Raw genomic sequence first — 20,171 nt, forward strand, 5'->3', positions numbered from 1 at the left:
TGAGCTCTAGGCCGCATGGGCTTCAGTAGTTGTGGCTTGCGGGCTCTAGAGCACAGGCTCAGTAGTGGTGGTGTACGGGCTTAGTTGCTCTGTGGCATGTGGGATTTTCCCGAACCGGGGCTCAAGACCGTGTCCCCTGCATTGGCAGGTGGATTCTTAACTACTGTGCCACTAGGGAAATCCCCATCTCATTCTTTTGAATGGCTTTAGAATTATGTTCTAGATGTACATTTGATTTATTCCCTTTTTTAAAAATTTTATTTATTTATTTATTTTTGGCTGTGTTGGGTCTTCGTTTCTGTGCAGGGGCTTTCTCCAGGTGTGGCGAGCGGCGGCCACTCTTCATCGAGGTGCACGGGCCTCTCACTGTCGCGGCCTCTCCCATTGTGGAGCACAGGCTCCAGACGTGCAGGCTCAGTAGTTGTGGCTCACGTGCTTAGTTGCTCCATGGCATGTGGGATCTTCCCAGCACAGGGGTCGAACCCATGTCCCCTGCATTGGCAGGCAGATTCCCAACCACTGCGCCACCAGGGAAGCCCTATTCCCATTTTTTTTATCTTACAAAAGTAACACATTGACCATTCTTTTACATATGGTTGCAGTTTTTTAAATGTAAGTAACATAATTATATGTTAGATGTATATACAAGTATTATTGTTTTAGAGAATAAGGGGGAATAACAAACTAGATTTGGGCTTACTCCCTAGGAATGGACATGCGGAATAAGGAACCTTTACACAGCATCAAAATGTATGGCAGGGCTTTCAACAAGAAAACTGAGGGCAGAAGGATTAATCAGCATAGTAGTTGTATGATTTACCAAAGGCCCACTCCTCATCTTGACACCTTGTATGTGGATGCTGCTGTGGCCCTCATAGGGAGCCATTAGCTTTGGGCTTTGTTATAAATTAGCTTCCAGGGATCTGATCAGAGATCCCTGGAGAATATCCACTCTTCTGCCTAAAGAGGGCCAAACCATATGACTGGGCAGTTTTTTTTGGTTTGTTTTTGTTTTTAATTGGAATATAGTCGTTTTACAAGGTTGTCTTAGTTTCTACTCTACAGTGAAGTGGAATTCCCTGTGCTATACAGCAGGTTCTTATTAGTTATCAATTTTATACATATTAGTGTATATATGTCAATCCCCATCTCCCAATTCATCCCACCCTCCCTCACCCGCAGCTGCTTTCCTCCCTTGGTGTTCATACGTTTGTTCTGTACTTCTGTGTCTCTATTTCTGCCTTGCAAACTGGTTCATCTGTACAATTTTTCTAGATTCCACATACCTGCGTTAACATATGATATTTGTTTTTCTCTTTCTGACTTCACTCTGTATGACAGTCTCTAGGTCTATCCACGTCTCTACAAATGATCCAATTTTGTTCCTTTTTATGGCCAAGTAATATTCCATTGTATATATATACTACATCTTCTTTATCCATTCGTCTGTTGATGGACATTTAGGTTGCTTCCATGACCTGGCTATTGTAAATAGTGCTACAATGAACACTGGGGTGCATGTGTCTTTTTTTTTTTTTGCGGTATGTGGGCCTCTCACTGTTGTGGCTTCTCCCGTTGCGGAGCACAGGCTCCGGACGCGCAGGCTCAGTAGCCATGGCTCACGGGCCTAGCCGCTCCGCGGCATGTGGGATCCTCCCTGATCAGGGCACGAACCCGTGTCCCCTGTATCGGCAGGCGGACCCTCAACCACTGCGCCACCAGAGAAGCCCCATGTGTCTTTTTGAATTACGGTTTTCTCGGTATATGCTCAGTAGTGGGATTGCTGGGTCCTATGGTAGTTCTCTTTTTTTGTTTTTTAAGGAACCTCCATACTGTTCTCCATAGTGGCTGTATCAATTTACATTCCCACCAACAGGCAGGAGGGTTCCTTTTTCTGCACACCCTCTCTAGCATTTGTATGTAGATTTTCTGATGATGCCCATTCTAACCAGTGTGAGGTGATGCTTCGTAGTTTTGATTTGCATTTCTCTAATAGTGATGTTGAGCAGCTTTTCATGTGCCTCTTGGCCATCTGTATGTCTTCTTTGGGGAAATGTCTGGTTTGATCTCCTGCGCATTTTTCGATTGGGTTGTTTGTTTTTCTGACATAGAGCTGCATGAGCTGTTTGTATATTTTGGAGATTAATCCCTTGTTGGTTGCTTCATTTGCAAACATTTTTATCCGATTCTGTTGGTTGTCTTTCTGTTTTGTTTATGGTTTCCTTTGTTGTGAAAAAGCTTTTAATATGTCGATTTTTGTTGTTATTTCTGTTACTCAACGAGGTGGATTAAAAATACTGCTGCAATTAATGTCAGAGAGTGTTCCGCATATGTTTTACTCTAAGAGTTTTACAGTATCCGAATCCTTGCATCCTTGGGATAAATCCCACTTGATCATGGTTTATGATCCTTTTAATGTATTGTTGGATTCTGTTTGCTAGTATTTTGCTGAGGGTTTTTGCATCTATATTCATCAGTGATATTGGTCTGTAATTTTCTTTTTTTGTAGTATCTTTCCCTGGTTTTGCTATCAGGGTGATGATGGCCTCATAGAAGGAGTTTGGGAGTGTTCCTTCCTCTGTAGTTTTTTGGAAGAGTTTGACAAGGATGGGTGTTAGTTCTTCTCTAAATGTTTGAACGAATTCACCTGTGAAGCCATCTGGTCCTGGACTTTTGTTTGTTGGAAGATTTTTAATCACAGTTTCAATTTCTTTACTTGTGATTGGTCTGTTCATATTTTCTATTTCTTCCTGGTTCAGTCTTAGAAGGTTATACCTTTCTAAGAATTTGTCCATTTCTTCCAGGTTGTCCATTTTATTGGCATGGAGTTGCTTGTAGTAGTCTCTCAGGATGCTTTGTATTTCTGCGGTGTCTGTGGTAACTTCTCCTTTTTCATTTCCAATTTTATTGATTTGAGTCCTCTCCCTCTTTTTCTTGATGGGTCTGGCTAAAGGTTTATCAATTTTGTCTATCTTCTCGAAGAACCAGCTTTTAGTTTTATTGATCTTTGCTGTTGTTTTCTTTGTTTCTATTTCATTTATTTCTGCTCTGATCTTTATGATTTCTTTCCTTCTACTAACTTTGGGTTTTGTTTGTTCTTTCTCTAGTTCCTTTAGGTGTAAGTTTAGATTGTTTATTTGATAGTTCTCTTGTTTCTTGAGGTAGGATTGTATTGCTATAAACTTCCCTCTTATAACTGCTTTTGCTGCATCCCATAGGTTTTGGATCGTCGTGTTTTCATTGTCATTTGTCTCTAAGTATTTTTTGATTTCTTCAGTGATCTCTTGGTTATTTAGTAATGTATTGTTTAGCCTCCATGTGTTTGTGTTTTTTACGGTTTTTTTCCTGTAATTTATTTCTGATCTCATAGCGTTGTGGTCGGAAAAGATGCTCGATACGATTTCAGTTTTCTTAAATTTACTGAGGCTTGATTTGTGACCCAAGATGTGATCTGTCCTGGAGAATGTTCTGTGTGCCCTTGAGAAGAAAGTGTAATCTGCTGTTTTCAGATGGACTGTCCTATAAATATCAATCAATTCTGTCTGGTCTGTTGTGTCATTGAAGGCTTGTGTTTTCTTATTGATTTTCTGTCTGGATGATCTGTCCATTGGTGTAAGTGAGGTGTTAAAATTCCCTGCTATTATTGTGTTACTGTCAATTTCCTCTTTTAGAGCTGTTAGCAGTTGCCTTATGTAGTGAGGTGCTTCTTTGTTGGGTGCATATATATTTTTACTTGTTATATCTTATTGGATTGATCCCTTGATCATTACATAGTGTCCTTCCTTGTCTCTTGTAACATTCTTTATTTTATTTTATTTTATTTTTTTTTGGTTGTCAAGGTCACATATAATCTTTTTTTTTTTTTTTTTTAAATATCTTTATTGGGGTATAATTGCTTTACAATGGTGTGTTAGTTTCTGCTTTATAACAAAGTGAATCAGTTATACATATACATATGTTCCCATATGTCTTCCCTCTTGCGTCTCCCTCCCTCCCACTCTCCCTATCCCACCCCTCCAGGCTGTCACAAAGCACCGAGCTAATATCCCTGTGCCTTGCGGCTGCTTCCCCCTAACTATCTACCTTACTACGTTTGTTAGTGTGTATATGTAACATTCTTTATTTTAAAGTCTATTTTATCTGATATGAGTATTGCTACTGCAGCTTTCTTTTGATTTCCATTTGCATGGAATATCTTTTTCCATTCCCTCAGTTTCAGTGTGTATGTGTCCCTAGGTCTGAAGTGGGTCTCTTGTAGACAGCGTATATATGGGTCTTGTTTTTGTATCCATTCAGCCAGTCTGTGTCTTTTGGCTGATTTAATCCATTCACATTTAAGGTAATTTATTTAAGGTAATTTAAGGTAATTATCGATATATATGTCCCTATTACCATTTTCTTGTTTTGGGTTTGTTTTTGTAGGTCGTTTTCTTCTCTTGTGTTTCCCACTTAGAGAAGTTCCTTTAGCATTTGTTGTAGAGCTGGTTTGGTGGTGCTGAATTCTCTTAGCTTTTGCTTGTTTGTAAAGCTTTTGATTTCTCCGTTGAATCTGAATGAGATCATTGCTGGGTAGAGTATTCTTGGTTGTAGGTTCTTCCCTTCCATCACTTTAAATATGTCGTGCCACTCCCTTCTGGCTTGCAGAGTTTCTGCTGAGAAATCAGCTGTTAATCTTATGGGAGTTCCCTTGTATGTTGTCATTTTTCCCTTGTTGCTTTTAATAATTTTTCTTTGTCTTTAATTTTGTCAGTTTGATTATTATGTATCTCGGCATGTTTCTGCTTGGGTTTATCCTGCCTGGAACTCTCTGTGCTTCCTGGACTTGGGTGCCTATTTCCCATGTTAAGGACGTTTTTGTCTATAATCTCTTCAAATGTTTTCTCGGGTCCTTTCTCTCTCTCTCCTTCTGGGACTCCTATAATGTGAATGTTGGTGCGTTTAATGTTGTCCCAGCAGTCTCTTAGGCTGTCTTCATTTCTTTTCATTCCTTTTTCTTTATTCTGTTCTGTAGCAGTGATTTCCACCATTCTGTCTTCCAGGTCACTTATCCTTTCTTCTGCCTCAGTTATTCTACTGTTGATTCCTTCCAGTGTGTTTTTCATTTCAGTTATTTTATTGTTCATCTCTGTTCATTTGCTCTTTAATTCTTCTAGGTCTTTGTTAAACATTTCTTGCATTTTCTCGATCTTTGCCTTCATTCTTTTTCTGAGGTCCTGGATCATCTTCACTATCATTATTCTGAATTCTTTTTCTGGAAGGTTGCCTATCTCCACTTCATTTAGTTGTTTTTCTGGGGTTTTATCTTGTTCCTTCATGTGGGACATAGTCTTCTGCCTTTTCATTTTGTCTGTCTTTCTGTGATTGTGGTTTTCATTCTGCAGGCTGCAGGATTGTAATTCTTCTGTCTGTCCTCTCTGGTTGCATTAAGTGAAGTTTCCTGTAGAATAAATTCTTAGAATTGACAAGTCAAACGTTATAGACATTTACCATTTATTAGAAAATATTAAGTTGCCCTGGATAAAAGTGGTACCAGATTACTGAGTTAATTACAGTTATAAATACCTCTTCCTCTGTTTTCTTCCCTCATCATGAAAATGTATCTCATTAGGTGTTCATTTTATGTTGGTTGATCAACTAATTTTTAAATGGTGATATTGAGCCTCTTTCTCTCTTTTTAAAAATGCCATTCATGCTTTGTTAATTGCTTTTCAGTGTCCTTTGCCCACTTCTCTGTTGGGCTTTTACAATTCTTTTCTGTTGTCTTAAGACTAACTGGCTGTTTTGTCAGATAAATTTAGGTTTGATTTCTAGCTTCACTCCAGTTATATGAAAGATTTTAGTAGGATACTTCAGCCAGCTTAAGTTTTTTTTTTTTTGCGGTGCGCGGGCCTCTCACTGTTGTGGCCTCTCCCGTTGCGGAGCACATGCTCCGGACGCGCAGACTCAGTGGCCATGGCTCACGGGCCCAGCCGCTCCGCGGCATGTGGGATCTTCCCGGACTGGGGCATGAACCCATGTCCCCTGCATCGGCAGGCGGACTCTCAACCACTGCGCCACCAGGGAAGCCCCCAGCTTAAGTTTTAAAAAATAATTTTATTTTGAAATAATTTCACTTCCTGAAATGCTGCAAGGATAATACAGATAACTCCTATACACTTTAGTCAGATTTACCAGGCTTTAACATTTTGTCACATTTGTTTAATCATTCTTTGTGTATGTGTGTTTGTATACTTCTCTTTTTGATCCATTTGAAAGTGGATTACATACCTCATGCCTTTTTACATTGTATGGCTCTTAATACTTCAATGTCTATTTCCTAAGAACAAGTATCTTTTTTTTACATATCCATCAGTTTGCTAACTATTTCGGCATCATGCTACACAAACTTATGTTATTTGTACAGGACAGTGGGTTAGTTACATGGAAAAGACTGAGGCTGAAGGGTTAGGCATTAATGTGTTGGCATACATATAATCCAATTGTACCACAGTAGTCTGCTGTGGCACAACTGGGAAGCCTTGACTTATGCTCCAAGTTATTTCATCTGTAAATATATTTTCATCTGTAGAGTGGTGATGTTAATAGCACTTATCTATTAGGATTGTTATGAGAATTAAATGATATATTTTATGTAATGCTTATAGCACATGGCAAAGTAACAAATAAGCTTTTGGTTTTATTGGGAAAATAAACTGTCACAGGTTACAAATATTGCTCCTGGTTTTATTTTAGCAGTATTGAAACTTAAAAAAAATCTTATGTGTTAAAAATAGTTATCTTTATTTTATTTATTTATTTATTTTTGCGGTACGCGGGCCTCTCACTGTTGTGACCTCTCCCGTTGTGGAGCACAGGCTCCGGACGCGCAGGCTCAGCGGCCATGGCTCACGGGCCCAGCCGCTCCGCGGCATGTGGGACCTTCCTGGACCAGGGCATGAACCCGTGTCCCCTGCATCGGCAGGCAGACTCTCAACCACTGCGCCACCAGGGAAGCCCATTATCTTTATTTTTATGGCTGTTGTTTTTTAAGCAAACTTGGAGCGGGGTTTTCTACCCCAAAGTGATCAACTAGCTATTTATGTTTTCATTGGATATTTTTATGGATCCAGTATTTTATATTTAAATCTTTAATTCATTTAGAATATATCTTGGTATTTAGAAATTGAGGTGGAGATAACTGTAATTTTTAATAGAAATATAGGATATTCAAAATCAAAATGAATTATTACCCTTGTATGGTTAAATGACTTTTCACTTAAATATACTTCTTTTATCTAGCCCCTTATTCGTTATTCTGGCAAATTCTTAGTCATTCTTCAAGAATTCACTCAAACATCATTTTTTTGAGGAAGCCTTGTTTCTGTTAGATTTTATATGAGATTGTCCATCCATGAAGACAATATAGTCTTACTCAGATTCATATCTTCAGGACTTTCCACAGTATCTAAACATAGTAAATATGTAATAGTTTTTGAAAAGATGACTAGGTGTTTCTAAATAGTACATTAAACGGTTCTATGAAAAATGGATCCAGTAAATTGCCTGTAGATTTATCTTTTTAGTTAGTTGTGTTAAAGATTGGTCCCTTCATTTTCTGTTTGTTTAACATTCCATTTTTTGATGATGTTAACTTACCATGTTTAATTATCTTGAATTCTAAATTAGTACGGTTCAAAGTAACAAGACATTGTTACATAACAAGCAAAAGAAAGAGTAATAGAGGTATTGTCTGTGAGTAAGGATACGGATGATCATCCTTTAATTCATTGCTCTTATATTTGGGAAGCAAGTATCTGAATTATAATCTATTTAAGAAGTAATAAAAGCTTGTTTTCTACATAGAGTATGAATTGTCATACATTTGCTCTGAATCATATTTAAGCATTTGGGTTTGTGAGTTGAGTTTTTTGAAGTCTGATGTAAGCATGTGATAACTTAGGATTTTTCTTAATTGAAAAATTTAAAGTTCTCTGGGATGAAATGATGTTGCTAGTGAGAGAGGGAAGAATAAAAAAACATCCCCATAGTTTCTGGCCTAAGTCACTGGGGAGATACCTTTTACTGGGAAGGTTTTTGGGAATGGTAGGGTAGGGTATAGTGATTAAAAATTAAGGATTTCGTTTTTGAAATACTAGTTTTTAGATGCGTGTAATTTTTATAAGTTAAAGTATCAATTAGGCAATTCAACAATACTAACTAGGAACTTTGAGATTTCTAGTCTGGGAATATAAATATATCAGTGGCAGTTTGGTAATTTCTGCCTTGGGAATGACAGTATCCTAGGGAATAAATACAGAATGAGAGGAGAGGGCCTAGAAACATCTTGAGATACACAGCATTTATTTTAGAGAATGAGTAGAGGATGAGGAGTCAATGAAAGAGACTAAAAAAGTGATAGTGAAGTAGGAAGAAAACAAGGAGTGGGGGATATAGGGGATGCTAAGACAGAGTATTACAAGAATGAGGGAAACTTTTGAATGATGCTGAGAAGTCTAGTCAGGTAATGTTAGACAAGTACCCATTGGAGAGGCAACATGGAGAGGCAAGAGTGGATCTTTACTGGAGTGATTGAATAATGAATGAAAAGGAAGTGGCAATTCTTTTAAGAAGTGTGCTTGTCTATGCAATAGAAGTGGTAGCTGAATGGGAATGTGGGGTTAGTGCAAGTGTGTGTGTGTTTGTGTTTAAAGTGTGGTAATCTTTAAAGTGTGATAGACTTCGCTTGCATGTTCATGGGAATGATATAGTCTAAAAGAGATTAATGATCTGCACTGTCCAATATGGTAGCTGTTTGCCACGTGTGGCTGTTTAAATTCACCTGAAATAAAATTAAAAATTCATTTCCTCAGTTCCATCAACCACATTTCAGTAGCCTCGTGTGGCTAGTGGCTACCATACTGAACGGTGTAGGTGTAGAACATTTCTACCATTGCAGATAGTTCTATTGGACACTGCTGTGTTAAAGAGAAAGAGGATAACCAAAGATTGTGACAGAGTGGGATCCAAAGGACAGGTGTGATTGATATTTACATTTGATAGAAAGAAATAGACTTCCTCCATTGTAATATGAGCAGATCAGATAAATATAGTTTTGGTGGCAAGATAATCAGACAATCTCTTTTTGTCATTTTCTATTTCTGAATGAAATATTTTGAGAGTTATGAGCTGAGAGTTTGTGTGTTGGATGTGGGGGAGGGGTGGAGAAGGACAGGTGGGAGAAGGTGGTTTGAAAGTACTCAGGGGAGGGATTCACTAGAGAGGCTAAGAGGACTGCTGGCAATGCTGAGTCCCCATTTGAGGCTGATGATCAAGAATTTGTAGTTTTACCAGTTTACCCAGTTTTCTTTACTAGCACTCAGCTGCATGTGTACAGGCATGGAGAAGATAAATGTGTGTTCACCCAGGATTGTGAATTTGCCGGGTGACCGCAAGGGAATGAGAGGTGTAAGAGAGTTAGGGTATTAGCAAGGGAGTGATAATAATAATAATCTGTGGAATTATAAGCTAGATTAAAGAAGGAAAAATGAAAAGGGATCAATGTGGGTAGTGGTGGGGTTGATGCATTGAAGTTTATGATAAAGTCAAATAGTTTTTGCCATGGGACACTTGACCAAGGCAGCTGGAAAGTTAAAAGGTTATTGTCAGGATAAGGTATCTGAATTTTGCCTTTTTCTTAAGTTGGGGGTAAGGGAGTAGGAGTGGGAGTAGGGATAATGTTGTTTCTTGGGGGATGGGCAGTTAAGGTTAGGATCTGACTATGGGAATAGGGGTTGTGGTTAAGGGATTTTGCGATCAAGATGTTGGATTGGTTGTGCATGTTAAGATGTTGAAGTTAACTGAGAAAAACTGAGCCAGTATTCAAGTCTTCTGTGATGGAGGGGAAGTGACCAGGAGATCAAAAATTACTTCAGCAAGGAGAGGGAGGAAGAACTAAAAGGGGACTAACGGTGACTGATAAAACGAGAGTGTGATGTGTATGAGAATAAAGAAAGGGTTACAAAGAGGGAGTGGTGTCCTTATCCCAAACTCCAGTCAATGTAGTTTAATACCTGAGAGGATATAGGTGTTGGTGGGTTAACACATCTTATGTGGGAGAGTTGTTGGACTAAAGCTGGTCAATAGCTGCCTATGTAAGGCAGTCCAGTGTTTGTTCTTTAAACTCTTGTTTTGTCCTGCAAAGCACTGTTTTTGCTTTTCATAGCTTAATTGTTTTTCTGGTATCTGGAGTTGTGGTTGAAGGGGTAGCTTAGGGTAGAACAGCTGTTTATAAGTATGGATCATTTGTAAATTAGGGAAAGCCTGTATATTTTTTGAAAGGGTCTTGTTCCTCTGCCAAAAGGTTATGGAAAGCACTGTTTTGGAGTCTCATACACCTGGGTTTACATACTGACCCTAAAATGAATTTATTTTCTGAACTTAGATAGTCATAACCTCCCTGAACCTAAAATTTCATGTCTATAAAATGGGACAAGACTGTCCAGAGGATTTTTGTGAGGATTTGAAAAACATACATCAGGCCCTTAATATGGAGCCTGATATATAATAAACACTTAGTGTTAGTTCTGCACCTTAACCCCAGTACCTCTTATATAGTGTTTTTGTTGTCAGTTTTGTAAAATTCTAGTTTATTTGGTACTGCTGATATTTTTCTATTTTTAGAAATATCTAAAGAAATATTTAAAGAAATCTTTTTGGAAATATTTAACAGAACATTTTATTAAAAACCATTCCTCTTAATTATCACTTATTTTAATGGCCAGATTAGAATGACTTGGTAAAATTGTCCTTTATTTTATAATAAAATAATTTTATTTTGATTTGAGTCACAAATAAAGTACCTTAAGTAAAGTGGTGCTCAGCAAGACTTGTGTTCAACTGCAGACTCCATTGTGTCCTCTTTAGTGATTTGAGGGAAATGATTTTTTTAAATTTATAATTTAAAAAAAAATCTGTAAAACTGCCCTTTACACACATATGAGTGGTGTGAGGATCAGACTATTTTCTCATGTAAAAAGTATAGTATAAACTTGGCTATATAATGCAAGCTTTTATTTTTATGTCTCATACTTTACATCTTCTTTTTAGTTATAAACGAGCACCTTGATATTGGACATAACGGTGTTTCCTGTTTTTGTTTTTTCTATATGATTTCTATTGATACTTGAGGTTTCAGGTTCAATAATGACTTAAAAACATGCGATGGAGCTTACCTGGTGGCGCAGTGGTTGAGAGTCCGCCTGCCGATGCAGGGGACACGGGTTCGTGTCCCGGTCCAGGAAGATCCCACATGCCGCGGAGTGGCTGGGCCCGTGAGCCATGGCCTCTGAGCCTGCGCGTCCGGAGCCTGTGCTCTGCAACGGGAGAGGCCCGCGTACTGCAAAAAAAAAAAAAAAAAAGTGATAAAAACATGCGATGTTTTGTAGCACCTTGTTCTCTGTTTAAATAGAGAACCAGATGGGAGTTCAAAATGTAGATTTAATAACAAACTCAATTTTTTTTTTTTAAACAGGGCTGATGGAGTTATGAGAACAATGAACACAGAAAAACTCCTAAAAACTGTACCAATTATTCAAAATCAAATGGATGCCCTTCTTGATTTTAATGTAAGTTGATTGCATAAATGCTTTTATAATTTGAGATTTTAAAAATTATATCATTTTAATTGGTCAGAGTTTTTATTCTCAAGTTATCATAGACTAATTTTTTCACACTAATATCCTATTTGCCTAAGGATTTTCTATAAATGTGGTCCCAAACCAGATTACTTTCCGTTTTTATAATTGTTTTAGATTTACTCTGATTTCTTTGGTGGTGCTTCTCTAACCCCCAAATTATAGGGTATACAGGCTAAAGAAAGTGATGGAGAGATGAAGAGATTGATGTAAAAATCTACTTTCTTTTGATAATGGTTTTTAGATATTAAAAATGTATAAAGATTTTCTTTATGATGAGCTAACTTAATATTTCACTTTTTGTCTGCATTGTAGAACTCAAAGCATGACAGTTATTGAGAAATAAAGGGAAGTTCAAATATACTTGTAACAACATGTTATATAGCTATTGCCCAAGGATGTTGTGTTCCCTGGGATTTTTGTTTTAATGACTGTTACTTGAACCAAATTGCCAGCTTTGTCATTTGTTTGTAATATGTTAGGTGTTAGCATTTACAAGTCTTTTCTTTTTTGGTTCATCTAGCTTAAAGGCATTGTATTTTAGAGCTTGTAAGTGCAAGTTAGTGATTGGAACTGTGACAGTTTTATGCTGAGATTGATTTTCCTTTAATGGTATGCTATTAATTGGTAGTCTTAAGCTTCTGGAGGGCAGGGACCAGGTCTTCTTTTTCCCTGCTGTGTCCCCATTGTCAGTAGTGTGTGGCACATAGATAGTGTTCAGTAAACATTCAATAAATGAATCCTGAAGGTGCTTTATAGACTAGAACAGGTTCTCAAACTAGTATTTTTTTATAGGCTTGTGAACTGAGAACATTTTTAAATGGTTGCAAATAATAAAAAGAATATTTTTACATTTTTAAATAGTTGCAAATAATAAAAAAAGAATATTTTTAACAGGTGAAAAGTAGATGAAGTTTATTTTTCAGTGTCCACAATTGTGTTTTTAGAACAGGCTCGTTGGTTACATGTTGTCTGTGGCTGCTTTTTTTGATGTAATAACGGGATTGAGTAGTTGTGACAGAGACCATATGGCCTGCAAGTCTAAAATACTCACGATCAGGACCTTTACAAAAAAGTTTGCTGGCCCCTAGTCTACATGACAGGGGATTAATGTAACTACTGAGCTTTATTTTGGTTTTTATAGAGAAAGGGTCCAACCATGAATTTTTTTTTTCACTTAATTTATTGTGGGTACCTTTATAAAATTGTATATTCTTTTCAGTGTCTATTATACTGCATTGTGTGTAACAACTTATATGATCCTCCTGTTGATAAATATTTAGGGTATTTTGGTTTTTTAATTCAGAAAATAAATGGAGAAAAAAAACAAGTGGGAGGGACACTACGTACTCTGTGTGTGTTAGGTAATAGTGTATCTGCACATTTATAAACCTATTTCTATAGGGTTAATGCCTAGAAAAAGAATTTGGTGGTTCAAGGACATAAACATTTAAATTTTTTTTTTTAAGGAATACTAACTTTATTTATTTTGGCTGCATTGGGTCTTTATTGCTGCGCGGGGGCTTTCTGTAGTTGGGGCGAGCCGGGGCTACTCTTCGTCGTGGTGCACGGGCTTCTCTTTTTGCGGAGCACTGTCTCTAGGTGTGCGTGCTTCAGTAGTTGCCGAGTGTGGCCTCAGTAGTTGCAGCTCACAGGTTCAGTAGTTGTGGTGCCCGGGCTCAGTAGTTGTGGCTCGTGGGCTGTAGAACGCAGGCTCAGTAGTTGTGGCACATGGGCTTAGTTGCTCTGCGGCATGTGGGATCTTCCTGGACCAGGGATCAAACCCATGTCCCCTGCATTGGCAGGTAGATTCTTAACCACTGCGCCACCAGGGAAGTCCCAGCATTTAAATTTTTAAGAAATTTAAATTTTAAATATTGCCAACTTAACACTGCAAAAGGGTTGAGCTAGTCACTTGTCAAAAGGTGCCTGTTTTTCTTCATCCTTATCTGTATAGAATAATACCTTGGTTTTGATTATCTTGATACCTGCTAGTCTGGTGCTCAAGAAAGGATAGTTCAGTAATTTAATTTGATTATTTTAATTTACTTGATCAGTGAAGTTGAACTTCTTTTCACATGTTATTAGCTGTATGTATTTTTTATTTTGTGAATTGTTTTATAGAATTCTCTCTATGATGGAAGTCAACCTTGTCAGATATTCTGCAAATATTTACCAGTTGGTTGCTTACCATTCAGTTTTGTGCTTATATTTTTCTATACCTAACAAGGTAACTATTATGTACTTAGATATCTAAAAAGGAATTTAAGATAAATTTGGTTTATCCTTTTGATTCTTTCTTTAAGATAAAACTAAAGGTGTTTCTTGTATTTCTTGGTAAACAAGTGCTTTTTTTGTTAAAGCATAATTCCCTAATAATAATAAATATTGATCATTTATTTGTAAAGTACTGCATCAGGCTGTTTACACTCAGTATATCATTTAATTCTCCCAGTAACTGTGTGAGGTAGAAATATTATTATAACCATTTTGAAGGTGAGCTTGTTTGTAATATTGGGAAAAGTTATATTTTTAAAAAATATATATTCTGCCTAGCTTAACTCAGTGCCTTGGTGATTGTAGTAGCCATTTAATAAATATTTTTTGATTTATAAATATTCAGTAAATTCTTCATGACTCAGAGTGAACTTCTACCTAGAAATGGGCTTTATTTTGCGGTTAGAAGTATTTAATGTTGAATTGAACTTAAAAGACTTTTGAGATGTAGCCTAAGAATTTCAAGAGTTAAAGGGTACTTTTGTTCTCAATGACTTATTTCTGAACTAAATTGAATGTTGTAGGATTTGTGTTTGTAGCTTTTAAATAAATCTGAACTCTTTGATCAAGATTTTTGCACTATATGGCTATAACTGATTGCTAGAGATAAATGTCTTCCTCTCATACACCTAAATGTTTGAATTCATTGTATTTTAATTTGAAGGAAGTAATTGTCATTTTAAAACAAAACATTAGCTAATCTTTCTTTTTGTTTTTCCAGGTTAATAGCAATGAACTTACAAATGGGGTAATAAATGCTGCCTTCATGCTCCTGTTCAAAGATGCCATTAGACTGTTTGCAGCGTACAATGAAGGAATTATTAACCTGCTGGGTAAGTATTTCTATAGTTTAATAACATTTTATTTCTTATCTTGTGTCATATAGTAAATAATATTGTCTAAGTTGTTACTTAAAGCTGCCTAAAAATCCACTGAGATATAGTCATTCATTGTAACAATTCGGAGAAAAGAATTTTATATCTGACTACATATGCTAAGTGATTAAATACTTATACAACTAGAATGTTCAGCTAGATGAATTTTGTATTTTTTAGATATATCTTTTTTTCTATCAGTTTTATTATTTTTAGAAATACAAAAATTTCATAAAAATTAAGTTGGAATTTTCTGTCTCAGGAAAATCATTTCCTCACAATTTACTCCAAAATGAACTTTAACTGTAAAATTGGTATTTTTTTCTAAACTTAATTTTCAGATTGCTAATTATTTTAAAATAATTAAACACACATTTTTAAGGATGCTTTTTACTTTTGAGGCATTTCAGGAATGTGGTGCTTTACTGTGTATTCAGTATATATGGAATGCAGTTAATTTCGCCTAGAGATGCTAGTTTTTTAAATGGGATTTGGTTGGAGTAGACAATTAACAGTCTGCCAAGTGTGCCAAAGTATCAAGTGTCAGATGTCAAATACTCCAATGTAATTGTTCTCCCTTTTCAGTACTTTTTTTTTTTTAGAATTTATTTAAATTTGTTTTTCATAGGCTGGCTTAACACAGACTCATTCAGGGATGCTTTAATCTATGGAGATAGGGAAATAAGGTTGTTGTTTTTTTTAACAAGTGAAAAATGGAAAGTTTTCTTTTCTACAAAGTTTTGGAAGGCATAGTCTCCCACCCTGTGATTGGTATAAATTAAGCTCTTTACTGCTGTTTATATACTAAGTTAAATTAGCTTTCCAAGTGACATTTGGACGTGGAAAAGTTGCCATCTTTCTTTCTTTTTTTTTTAATTAATTAATTTATTTTTGGCTGTGTTGGGTGTTTGTTGCTGCGTGCAGACTTTCTCTAGTTGCAGTGAGCGGGGGCTACTCTTCGTTGCAGTGCGCAGGCTTCTTGTTGCAGTGCCTTCTCTTGTTGAGGAGCATGGACTCTAGGAGCACGGGTTTCAGTAGTTGTGGCACATGGGCTCAGTAGTTGTGGCTCGTGGGCCCTAGAGCGCGGGCTTCAGTACTTGTGGCTCACGGGCTTAGTTGCTCCGTGGCATGTGGGATTTACCTGGACCAGGGATTGAACCCATGTCTCCTGCATTGGCAGGCGGATTCTTAACCACTGCGCCACCAGGGAAGCCCCCATCTTTCCTTATCATTAGTAAGAATATTTGGAAATAGATGTTAGCACTGTTTTAAATGGAGTCAAATGTGATCTGTATTAACATGCAAGTATATATTTCGGGAATTGTGAGGGAAGAAATATTGTAGAACATACTAGTAATATGAGTAAAGTCATAATTTCTTAATTTTTAATATAACAGCATCTCTATTTTAATTTAACACTATTTTTTCTGTAGGGTGAATGTGTTCTCTGAGACATCAATATAATCTCTTTAGAGCTGTTTTAAATCTTTTTCCTTTTTGATTGTTATATTTTGAAGTGAATAAAAGTATATTTACATCTACTTTTTGCAGAAAAATATTTCGATATGAAAAAGAACCAGTGCAAAGAAGGTCTTGACATCTATAAGAAGTTCCTGACTAGGATGACAAGAATCTCAGAGTTTCTCAAAGTTGCAGAGGTAAACTGTCTTTAAGTGACTATCTCTTAAGTTGCTTTTTTTGTCTTTAAGTGTGCATTTCAAAGAAATCAGTCTATATCCAAGTGAAAGAAGTGTCAAGTATAGTAAGGTATATATTCAATTATATCACTATGCAATATTGAATTCTGTGCTATGGTATGAATATAATATTGAATAAAAAATTTCCTGTATATTTAATTCAGTATTGAATACTGAAAGGTAATCTATTTTTAAATTGTTTATTTCTCTATAAAATCAGGTAGGTGGCAGTGACTTTTATGTTTGGAATTGGCCATGTATTGTAGAAGATTTATTCTATTCAATATGGTAGAGAATATTCTATGTTAGTGCAAGTCTCTTTTCTCCAGCGAGAGTTGCAGCTGGAGCCACATTGTTCAAAATGTTTTGTTCCCTTCAGAAGTGAATATAGTGCATTTATTGTTTGTCATTGATTATGAAAACCATGAACGTAGGTTATAGGATAATCTAATTTTACAAATCGGTTTAAAAAATAATTTTCTGAGACTGTCACAGAAGGTAGTTGTGGTAATGCTTGTGGGCATTATCTTGCTTGCACAGAGGCAGCACTTGAAGTGTTTTTGTTTGTTTTCCCTTTCTCTGCCCTCTATGCATTACCACCAGAGGTGTCTTGCTAGGATAATTCTAGAAGATGAATAGACTATATAACTGATTAATAATATCAAAGTAGTTAATCTGAAACTAGCAAGTTGGTGATTCTAGCTCTATTACCATAGTGATGTTTTATTCTGTAGCAGATGGAATAGGATAGAAAAGGATGACGAGACCTTTGAAGAAAATAGCTTTGTGGTGTTAATCAGGTATTTTATGAAGTGTACTGAAATTTATTTTGGATTTAAAGTATCTCTCAAGGAGAAATCAGTGTTTTTTTCCCCCATTTCTTTAGGGTCAGTCACATACTAAAACCAGAAAAAGGTAGTGTTTATGCTATGATTCTAGCAAATTCCTTAAATAAAGTTTTAGTTTGTTGGCTTTTCCCTTTGGCTTCTTTTCTTTCATGAGGCGGTCTTTGGGCTAGCAATTTCATTATGAGACCTTAGTTCTTGGAGTAAAGACACAAATAACTGGGACTTCCCTGGTGACGCAGTGGTTAAGAGTATGCCTGCCAATGCAGGGGACATGGGTTTGATCCCTGGTCTGGGAAGATCCCACATGCTGTGGAGCAACTAAGCCCGTGCGCCACAACTACTGAGCCTGTGCTCTAGAGCCCGTGAGCCACAACTACTGAGCCTGCGTGCCTAGAGCCCATGCTCTGCAACAAGAGAAGCCACTGCAATGAGAAGCCCGCACACTGCAACGAAGGGTAGCCCTCGCTGCCCGCAATTAGAGAAAGCCCACGCGCAGCAACGAAGACACAGCGCAACCAAAATAAATAAAAATAAAGTCAAAATGATACTTAAAAATGAAAAAAGACGCAAGTAACCTTTTCAAATGTGTTTGAAGAGGACAAATATATCAATTAGTGATGAGCTCTTAAGATCTTAGTATGAATTATTTTATCAAATTTTCTACTGCTATCATTCTGGGACTGGCCCTTGAGAGGTTGAGAAAAGGAAGAGAGAATGATTAGAAAACGAAATATAGTCATATAGTCATGGGAGGGAAAAGAATTTTTAAATTTGGGTGTTGTAATAAATAGAAATGGTTCTTATCTTTTTTGCTAGAAATTACCTAGTACCTGAACATCATGAAAGTGTATGGGGATTGCTTTGTGGTGACAGTTATATCCTGGTTAAATATCACTTGGTATTTGTATAAAACCTGACCTGCTTGAGTGAACATAGGTTTTAAAAATTGTTATCTGTGGTGATTGCCAGGGAAAGCATACTATATGGAGAGAGAGTCATTGTCATTAGGTTTGTTCCTTAACTTCTTCTTATGCCCCAGGGGACTTGTTCATGGTCAGCCTTTCTCATTCTTGGTGTAATGTTTTTGTCATAGAAGTGATGGATTTTTCAGATTGTGACAAGGTGGTTTATATAGGTGTTTAGAAGATGTGGAGATGGTAACTTAATAGCCTTGTTGAATTTCCAACTCCTGTTCCCCTCCTGTTAGAACTTGTAGAGCCATCAGACATCTGAGTCCTTGGAAGTACTGAATGATATCTGTGGGGATTAAATATTCTTCTAATTTTAAAGAATTCTTTCTAAAATATTGCTCATAGTACTAGTCATAAATGTCATTTTCTAAATTTTACTTATAAAACACCCTATTGTAATTTTATCTATTAAATACAATGCTGCTTCTTCTTACAGCAAGTTGGAATTGACAGAGGTGATATACCAGACCTTTCACAGGTAAGTATTGTTATAATACCAATTACTGCCTGCTATATTCTGCTAGGTATGAAGCGTACAAAGATGAATAATATGCAGCCCCTGCTGTCAAGGAGATCAGTGTAATTTTTCTTGACAGATATTAACATTTTGATATATTGCTGACAATTGTTCTAACATTATTACCGTATAAAATTATCTTATACAGGATTTATTTTTCCTGTTTTAAACCTTCCACTTTGGCTCTTTGGCTCAGGTAAATATATTAAATGGGATAAACCTCAGAACATGATGTTGGGTTAAGAGAGCAGGCTTTGTCTAAGTTTGAGTCCTGGCTGTTCCACTAGCTGGCCCTGTGATTTGGAGAAGTTCTCTCTATGCTTCAGTTTCATCTCTAAAATGCAGATATTACAATACCCATTTCATTAGGTAGTTTGGAGGATTAAATGAGTTAATACCTAAAAAACATTTAGAGCATTAAGTACTCAATGTTAGCTATTACAATATTATTTTTATCATCATTATCTTCTAAAAATTTCTGGGAAGGAAACTTTAAACCTGAAGTTCTGGCCTTTTCTGGTGTTTGTGTACTGAATATTAAGAATGAAAGTACCTGGCATAAACTATCCTTATGTATCAAGGTTCTTACTGTTTTTCTCTGTACTCGTTCTGATTCATCCCTTTGATCACCAGCCTAAGAGTATGCACTAGATTTAGTTATGGATTGTATGTAAATAAAAAATTTCTGTATATGCCCACATGAGATAATTGATGTCATTAAGATTAAGCACATTACTGTAGGCTAAAAGTGAGAAGAGTCATTGTTTGAACAATAGTAGTATAAGCTAATTTGGCAGTTTCAGATAAGCCATTACCCCATTTGTCATGTCAGCTTCACCTATCTTTGTTTAAAAAGCACCAGCCTCAGGCCAGACTGTTATTATGTGTCTGTACTTTAATATTCATGGTATTGTGATTGGGTAGGGTTGGCCAGCCTCTGACCCTCCTCCTTCCCTCCCTCTTCATTGATCATCTCTGAATGATTCAGAAAATTTTCAAGTGAATTAAAACAAAGCTTTTTATACTTAAGGGAAGATGGTAGTTAAACACAAGAGAGGAGATTTGAGATTATTTATTCTTTTTTTGTTTGTTATAAATTGCTCTTCTTAGGATGTGAAGCATCACATTTCCTTCACTCTTTGTAATGTGGGTTTGACTTTTAAAGAACAGCCAGATACATTTAGAAGGGATTTGGGAAATAGTTTATTAATTATCATAACTAGGTAGTTTAATATTTGTAAGCACAGCTTAAACCCTTCAGAAAAAAATAAAGTACACTTTAAATGACCACAGTTTTAATTTAGGATTCTGTAG

At 36.5% G+C, this 20,171-nt stretch overlaps 1 protein-coding gene across 8 annotated transcripts in view; it reads left to right on the forward strand.

Moving 5' to 3' along the window:
- Positions 1-20,171, forward strand: part of PICALM (phosphatidylinositol binding clathrin assembly protein) — a 108,112-nt gene that overhangs the window by 44,139 nt on the left and 43,802 nt on the right. For all 8 annotated transcript variants that reach the window (XM_029209122.1, XM_029209121.1, XM_029209120.1 and 5 more), the window contains exons 5-8: positions 11,510-11,603; positions 14,671-14,782; positions 16,376-16,482; positions 18,777-18,818. In XM_029209122.1, the coding sequence (XP_029064955.1) occupies positions 11,510-11,603; positions 14,671-14,782; positions 16,376-16,482; positions 18,777-18,818 (355 nt within the window). The remainder of the gene's footprint in view (positions 1-11,509; positions 11,604-14,670; positions 14,783-16,375; positions 16,483-18,776; positions 18,819-20,171) is intronic.

The sequence above is a fragment of the Monodon monoceros genome, unplaced genomic scaffold, assembly GCF_005190385.1.
Source record: "Monodon monoceros isolate NGI ecotype Baffin Bay Population unplaced genomic scaffold, NGI_Narwhal_1 Super_Scaffold_7, whole genome shotgun sequence".
Taxonomy (NCBI): domain Eukaryota; kingdom Metazoa; phylum Chordata; class Mammalia; order Artiodactyla; family Monodontidae; genus Monodon; species Monodon monoceros.